We start from the raw sequence: 8,615 nt of genomic DNA, 5'->3' as shown, positions 1-8,615 counted from the left end.
ACAAGTAATCAAACAAAATATACAACTAATCACTAATTTACACACAATTATACGAAAAATGGAATGCAGAATTCAATTGAAATTTACCTTGAACAAAAAGAGATGAATGCTCAACTCTTTGCTCGCACTTTCTCTCTCTTCTGCTCGCACTTTCTCTCTCTTGCTCGACCTTTCTCTCTCTTGCTTTACCAAAAGTGGAAAACTGTCAGTCCAAATTTTAGCTTTCATTGCGCGCGTAATGAAATTTTCGTGAAAATTTCATCTCCAGCATAACGGCCTCCGTTTTCCTTGCCCAGCTGCCCCTCCAACTTAAGTGGCGAAAATACAATTTTACCCCTGCTTGCTACCAATTGAACCCTCACCACTTTTGATTAGTCCAGCCTCCTCTACCATGCCGTCGCCTTCTCCACCGAATCACCGCACCTCTGCCGAGCAAATACACCAACACAGCGCCATGGAAGAACAGCATCAATCAAATTTAACAAGCTTTCTTAAATGGGCGGCACAACTTGGTATTTCAGATGCACCCCATCACTCTTCTTCTTCTTCGTGTTTGGGTCATTCTCTCACCATTGCTGATTTCCCTGAAGCTGGAGGGTACTTCTTCGTCTTCTTCATACCCTTCTTTCTTCCCACGATTTTGGAGATGGGTATTTGAATTTTTTGTTTAATTGTTTGAATTTTGAATTGTAGGAGGGGTTTAGCTGCTGTTCGAAATCTTAGGAAGGGGGAGTTGATTTTTAGAGCACCTAAATCAGCATTGATGACTAGTGAGAGTGTACTTGAGAAAGATCATAGACTTACTCATGCTATCAAATGCTATCCGTCTCTTTCCTCTACTCAGGTTCGCTTTTCCGCTTCTTTATTTTGTTAGTCTATATACACATGAGGGGGTTGAGGGTTGAATTGTGTAGGAACTAGTGTTACAAAAGTTTGCGGAAATTAAATGCAGTAGTAGAAATTAAAGGAACGAAATAAAGAGATGCAGGGAGATTTTTGCGTGGAAACTTCTTGTGCCTGTTAAGAAGAAAAACCACAATCACTTGGGATTTTCTAACTCGACTTCACTATACAGGGCAACTATACCCGAATTACAATTCAGAAATCAAAGAGGAAGTTTGGAATATAGTTCTCTTTACCCTTAATCAAAATACACCTCCGTAGGAGTGTAAAGGATTTGAATGTATATGCAAACTAGAGTGTTTTCATCCAACTCTTAATAGTAAATGCTTAAATAAATAACAATTTACGAATCCAATTTATCGACTCTATTTGATACATTCTACAATTAAATGATTTCTTATGGAACTATGTTAGTAAACATGTTTGAAAGTTATAATGTTGATTTGAGTGTGGATTCTCTTGGCATGAAAGCCAAGCACATCTTGCTAACAATAACCATGTCCAATCTTAGTCTTATGGTGAATGATAGGAAGACTAACTTTATCTTGAATGAAATTGGAAAAATTGTTGAAGAGAAAAAGAATTCTGAAGTAGAGAGTGAAGGGGATGAGAGTGAGAACAAGAAAATCAATGAAAAACAGGGGGTTAGAAAAGAACAGACAAAGAGAGTGGTTGGGAAGCCCAAAGTGATTAAGCCCGAGGAGGAGCGTGAGGGTGGCTATGCTCACACCCAAAGTAGTTAAGCCTCCATTGTTTGTTGATGTCAGTGAATGAAACTACGATGGAAGAGATTGAAAAGGAAGAGCTAAAGAGTGTATGACAAAATGTAGTATCTCAAGTTCCTCTTGGGAACACACTGACATTTGGTTCTCTTGGCAGTGGTACTCCTTTTGAAGTTCCATCTTCTTTTGGAACACCTGGGTTTGCTTCTTTTGGAAGAGCAGCCACTCATGGTTTCAAAACGAAGATGCTGTCTTTGTTTAACATGATGCAGATTGTGATGGGTAAAACGTGATCATATGAGCACTAAACATGTGTCACTCCAAGGCTCTGTTACGGTCACTGAAGCCCATAGGCAGAAAATTATCCAGACACTGTTCTACTACGCCTTGAAGAAATTGCCTTTGAAGAAGTTTTTGAGATTGATGTTTAGTCTGTTTGCTTCCTAAACCTTTATTAAATTAAGTTTGCTTGTCATCACCAAAACTAATCGAGGTCAACAAGTTTAGTTGATGTGAGTGTTAAATTTCAAGGTAAATTGAAGGACCTAGCTCATTAAATAATGCTTTGCACTTTAGGGTTTCTTTTGATAAATAGAATATCAAATAGAGTTGATATATTAGATTAGTAAAGTACATGTTTATTTAGTTAAGCATATACTATTAAGAACTAGATGAAAAGACCTTTAGTTTGAATATATGTTCAACCCCTTTACACTCCTAGGGAGGTGTATTTTAAAGGTAAAGAGAATCGTATGCCAAACTTTGTGCATGCATTGTGGTTAAGTGGATCTTCCGGCTAGGTTAGAGAGTATGTGTTGCATTTCAAGTTGACTTCATCATAAGTTGAGCGATATGAATAAGCTGAAAAGGATTGTTATTATTATTGCACTTTGGTTGTGTGGAGAAGTTATGAGTACATACTTAGCAAATAAGATTTGAGAGTCACCCATTCGAGCTATTCTATAGTTGATTACTTGTCAATGCTCGAGTGCTGGTTATTAGTGGTTAGAAGGAGTTGATTGGTCATTATTGTTATGTATTTGTTTGGATTTGATCTTGACTTCTTGAGTTTAACTTTTTTCAAACTGATTTTTGACTTGAGTGAAATACAGTCCTTATCACTGTTTTTTTTGGGACAAGCAACAATCTGGCTAGGGGGAGTTAGATGTTCATTTGCAGTTTCAGGATTTATTAAAACTCTTCTGAGCCATTTAAATTTTAAACTAATAATTCTTTTCTGGATATGGTTTGTATTTTCTAGTGTTATGCTATGTTGTAGGTTATTATACTTTCACCTTTTGACCACAATATGTTCTGTTGTTTTGGCATGCTAGTGCTATTATTGGTAATTTCTTTTAAGGTGTTGAAGAGAGTATGAGCTCTTCCTCTCCACTTGGTCATAATGAATTTATTTCCTGGCATTCATATTCCATGATCCATGATGAGGTTTCTCATTATTCTATGGATGTTGATTGCTAATGTGAACTTTTCTAGCTGATGACAGTGGTGTATATGTAACAACCATGATAGTTTTTTTACTAGTATTTTGTTGTGGCTTTTAGGCCTTGCTCTCATGTTAGATTTTAGGTGCATACAAAGACATGATAACGCTCTTGTTCCCCCTCTCCGGTTCGTTTCACTTTTTTTTATTATATAAAATAATAAATATAGACGGTAGGCTCTAATCCTTACTTTGCAATTTTAAAAATAAATGATAAGCTCAAATCCTTATTTTGCAATGAGAATAATAAGTTGTGTAGTGGTAATAACTTAGTGAAGAATTATTTTGGGTTAGAGAAACTGAAATTGACCACCCAAATCTCTATTACGATATTATTTATCAAATTTCAGATGTTTTTATCTTGCATAACGTAAGTTTTGATTCATTGTCTCAAATTTTCATAGGATTCTATGTAGTTTATTGGTTATAGAAAATCTCAGTTTCTGGCTAGATCTCTATATATTTAATACCTGCAAAAAGTGCTGGTTTGAGCCTCAATTTTTAAAGAGTGTTCCCCATAACTGAGTCTTTGTTTAGGTAGAGTTATAAAGCAGATCATGTATGCAGAGTTGCAGACAAAGCAGTATCAAAAAAATGATCTGAACCAGACAGACAGTTTCTTAAAATTACTAAGCTTTTTTGCTTGTGTGTTCCTTTTTTTTTCATTGTCATTAAAGTATTTACTGTTGATGTTTGTAGGTTCTTACTGTGTGTCTATTAGCCGAAGTTAACAAAGGAAGGAGGTCTGCTTGGTATCCTTATGTAATGCTGCTTCCCAGAAGCTATGACATTCTAGCAAGTTTTGGTCCGTTCGAGACAAAAGCACTGCAAGTTTGGTTCTGACATTAGTAATTTACAGCATTCATTTTATTTCTGTTTTGTACAATCACCATTTCTAGTTTGCTTTAGGCATTTACTCTTTTGTCAGAAACTACCTATTAGTACCATTTTACAACTACTTTTGGAGTGACTACTCTTAAAACTTTTTTTATTTTTTTTATTTTATTTATTTTTTTATTTTTTTTGTAACATAAAACTACCAAAAAACCCAAAAAGTTTGAGTAGCACTTCCTACTAATCATTTCCGTCCAAAAATTCCATCTGAAAGTCTCGCGTCTCTTATTTTTGTCTAATATATATTTTTTTAATTTCATTCTCGTTTTTGCAACTGTTAGTCCTTGTTCTTGGTAAAAAAAAATTAACTAAGGCTATATATATTATTTCAGGGAATTCGGGTTTTCATAATTGGGGATTTTGAGTTAGTGATTTAGGGTTTAGGGTTCTTGAATCAAATCATGCTTAAATCAATTTAAGGGCTTAGGGTTATTACAATGTAGTTTGGTGAATTCTGATTTATAATTCAAGGGAATTAGGTTTTATCATTTAGCGGAGTTAGAGTTTATCAATTTTGAGGATTAGGATTTATAAATTTGGTTATTAGGGGATTGAATTACGGTTTGCTAATTTGGGGATTAGGGGATAGTTTATTAATTTGGGATAGAATCAGGGTTTATAAATTTTGGGAATTACGGTTCATAAAATTTGGGTGATTTGAGTATGTGAAATATGAGGATAAGGATTTATAAATTAGGGTTTAATTTTTCAAATAAGGGTATTAAAGGAATAATTGTGTTTTTGAATGTAAAAATTTTAGGAAAAAAAAGGGTCCAACAAATAGATTCTTTTGACATAAACCACTTGTGGGTAGTGTTACCTAACTTTTTGGGTTTTTAGGTTAATTTGGTTAATAAAAAAAATAAATAAATAAAGGTTTCAAAAGGTAGTTGTTTTTAAAAGTGGTATTTAATATGTAGTTTCTAGCAAAAAAAGTCCATATATATTTTCATTGTCATGCCTTATCTTGATGTAATAATTTGTCTAATGTTTGAAAATTTTATACTATGTAAGTTATATTCATTATCTTGTTGAATATTTTTTTAAAAATTATTTGCTAAATGGAGAAATCATATTGGCAGGTAGATGATGCTATTTGGTTAGCACAGAAGGTTATTTCAAAGGCTGAGTCAGATTGGAGTGAAGCTGTTGCATTGCTAGAACTACTAAACTTGAAGCCTCAGCTTGTGAGCTTGAAGGCTTGGCTCTGGGCTTTTGCAACAGTAAGATAAGCAAGCATGGAATGTGCAATGTTTCCTCTCAAGTGCATGTGTGTAAAATCATCTGTATATATTATTGATATGCTAATGGCCTTGTGCTGCTTATTGACTTTGCTTAGCCTGTTGTGATCATTGAACTGGACATCTCTGTTCTGAAGTCTGGCTAATTCAAAATTAAGAAGTCAATTGTTGTTGTTGGAGTCCAATTTGTAAAGAATATGATGGCTTAATTCAATAAGAATACTCCGGTTAAAGGTTTATTCATTTCAGTAGTGTTGGCTTTCTGTTCTAACTAGGTTGATACAAAAAAAGACATAGCTTTGGAGTGGGGTTTTGGGTATATCGTGTCCTGCATCTCTTTCTCAGATAATCTTTTTGCTTTGGTCATTTCATTAATTGATGTTTGCTCTCAGTGATTTAGCCTCTTGGGAGAGCCAATGAGGCAATGACTGAATCTTTGATGCACTAAAAGTGTAGCCATAAATTCTTAATTGTTCTGTATTCAGGTTAGCAATTTCACAGTTACTTATCTACTTTTGCTTGGCTTTCAAAACAGCCTTTCCACTAGCCCGGGTCTCAGTAGATATTAATGCTAGTTAAATGACTTAAATCTTGGTCTTCCAACTGCAGATTCTTATTAGTTAGTGATTTAATTACTTTGTTTCAATTGTTTGGATCTTGCTGAAATCCGAATGATAGAACTGGCTTTATAAACTCTCATGACACAGCGTACTGCATAGTATTTTAACCACATATTATCTTCTTTTCTTGAGTAGATATCATCACGCACATTGCACGTTCCATGGGATAGTGCTGGGTGCTTGTGTCCTGTGGGTGACCTTTTCAATTATGCTGCACCTGGAGAGGAGTTGGTTTCCATTGAAGTTTCTGAGAGCTGGCTCGATGATTCTTTGTTACAAGTGAGAACTCCGCCGGATGTAGATGACACAGAGGACCCACTGTTAGAGACTGAAAATATAGACGCTTGTTCTGGCAGGTTAATTGATGGTGGATATGAGGAAGATATAGCTTCGTATTGTTTATATGCCAAGAAAAACTACAAGATTGGTGAGCAGGTAAATAGTTCTTGTCGGTGTTGATCCTTTCGGAATAGACCACCTTTTGATACAAATTATACTTTGAAGTTCATGTTTCTGTATGTTTGTAATTAACTATGTTGGCTTATGTAACAATGAAGAAAAGACGTTAGTTTAGCTTGCTTTGGTATTGCACTCTGCTTATGGCATATTTTAATTAAAATAAATGATAAAATTAATGTTGGAGGTATTTAAGTGCTTGGAAGTGAAAATGAAATTTGTATATTTTGAGGAGCTCATTGGTTATATACTTATATTCAGCTTGATTATAAGATGATGAAATTGGGTACCATGGGTTACATACTTGCATCTACGACTGCTTCTACTCAGATATTTGTCATGACGTTAAGATTACACTTTTGTTGTGAATTTACCAATTTTTTGTCTCGTTTATCCAGGTTTTATTAAGCTATGGGACGTACACAAACTTGGAACTTCTTGAACATTATGGATTTATTCTGAATGGAAATCCTAATGACAAGGTTTTCATCCCTTTGGAACATGATATGTTTGCTTGCCATTCATGGCCTGCAGATTCTCTGTATATTCAACACGATGGGAAGCCTTCATTTGCCCTGTTATCTGCATTGAGATTGTGGGCAACTTCTCCAAACAAGCGGAAATCTATTGGTTACCTTGCACTTTCTGGGTCACAGCTCTCTGCAGAAAATGACATTGCCGTGATGAAATGGCTGATATCAAAGTGCCGTGCGATCCTGGAAAGTCTCCCCTCGACAGTAGAAGATGACCTATCATTACTTGGTGCAATCGATAAAGCTCAACAGCTTCAGTGTTTTGATAAGCCAGATAATTTGTCTTCCGCAGCTTCCATGGAATTCTGCAATTTTTCCGAGTCAATGGACTTGTGCTGTGGAGGAACTGAAGTCGCGTCTGGTATGTCCTCAAATGTCAAAAAGTCTGTGGATAGGTGGGCATTGGCAGTTCAATGGAGGCTTAGATACAAGAAAACACTTGTTTCTTGCATCTCCTTTTGCTCTTGAACTATTGAGATCCTCAACCCTGAACATGCAACAATGAACTAAAGAAAATTGAACATTGAACATATGGAGCTTGTAACATTATGTAAAAATATAATTGAACATGTAACACAAAAGTAAAGCGATCCAAGTAATGATTGAGCCTGTTTCATGCTATGATGTGTCATGCCATAGCGGATAGGACTACTGGAGGAAAAACTGCCAGTACCAGGCAGCTACTGCTCGACACTGAATGCAGCTAAAGTCGAGTTTGTGTGAGCATGTGTTCGCGCCTAACACATAACCTGACACACTTGGAAAGACGGACAGGACTGGGGGCAGAGTTTCAAAATAGACCTCTAGGCCTCGATGCTCTTGTTGACTTCAGATCTGAAGAGTGGCCTCTGCCTTAGAAAGCTTATATTGGCTATTTGTTTTCTGATCGCTTCTAGTTAAGTAAGCGGTCATATGCCCCAGTTAATTACTTTTAAACTTCATGAAATCATACTATATTTATTGCAACACTGATTTTCACGCTTGCAAGCACACAACTGATCAGTTAATATTTGTATTTTTAAGATATAATTCTTAGTTGTATGAATCATGTAACGATTTATAGCTAACATCTAGCAATCAGAAGTTGATTATTGCTCACAAAATAGTTAAATAGCTAACTTATTAACACTAATTTCGCTACTTAAATTGGCGCCATTGATAATTGATATGAAAACTCATGCATAGTTTATATGGTGTGTAAAATTGTTAAATACATTGCATAGAACATTCAAGTCAAGATTTTACCTGAATTTATGGGTGCACTTTATTTAACTTTAATTCTAAATTTTGACCAACTTAGGACCACGTATTAATGCAGCAATGCAAAGGACCCATGTCTCTGATAAAATCAAGCATTTCTTGTCAATTAATTAAAAACTTTAGGTCATTTTTTCCATTCATTACTCTCTCCATTTATATAGTTTTTCACACTTGTGATTTATTAAAAATTGTACAGTACTGTTGTTTTTCTTTAGCCTCTTAAGTCTAATACACCTTATTGAGGAGGTATAATTTGTGTATGTATTTTAAAAAAAAAATATAAAAAAAATAGATCGGTAGTCTAGGGCCTTTTATGTGCGGCAACTGTATATCCTCACCCTAAAATTTAGTTTTTCTTTATGAGGAATCCATAAGCTCTAATACCTCGAGTCTTTTATGACTTATACCGACAAGTATTATTAGAGTCATTGATTCAAGTTACTAGAGATTGATAATTTCTTTTATTTTATAATAGGAGGTTCGTC

General features: G+C 35.1%; 1 protein-coding gene across 1 annotated transcript; it reads left to right on the top strand.

Moving 5' to 3' along the window:
* Positions 1–214: 214 nt before the first annotated feature.
* LOC145628985 (protein SET DOMAIN GROUP 40-like) lies at positions 215–7,696 on the top strand. The gene is made up of 6 exons (XM_081681441.1): positions 215–597; positions 694–844; positions 3,826–3,957; positions 5,103–5,243; positions 6,017–6,316; positions 6,736–7,696. Exons 1-6 carry the CDS (start codon positions 392–394, stop codon positions 7,336–7,338), a joined length of 1,533 nt encoding a protein of 510 aa, XP_081537567.1. The 5' UTR covers positions 215–391; the 3' UTR covers positions 7,339–7,696.
* Positions 7,697–8,615: the final 919 nt, after the last annotated feature.

Source organism: Chenopodium album, chromosome 4 (assembly GCF_948465745.1).
Source record: "Chenopodium album chromosome 4, dcCheAlbu1.1, whole genome shotgun sequence".
Lineage (NCBI taxonomy): Eukaryota > Viridiplantae > Streptophyta > Magnoliopsida > Caryophyllales > Amaranthaceae > Chenopodium > Chenopodium album.
This window is presented reverse-complemented; position numbering and strand designations above follow the sequence as displayed.

Excerpts from the sequence above, each read along its gene's own strand:
- LOC145628985 (XM_081681441.1), top strand. The coding sequence starts at position 392 with ATGCCGTCGCCTTCTCCACCGAATCACCGCACCTCTGCCGAGCAAATA. Across the intron at positions 845-3,825 it reads CGTCTCTTTCCTCTACTCAG|GTTCTTACTGTGTGTCTATT; the intron begins GTTCGCTTTTCC and ends TGATGTTTGTAG. Across the intron at positions 5,244-6,016 it reads GGCTCTGGGCTTTTGCAACA|ATATCATCACGCACATTGCA; the intron begins GTAAGATAAGCA and ends TTTCTTGAGTAG.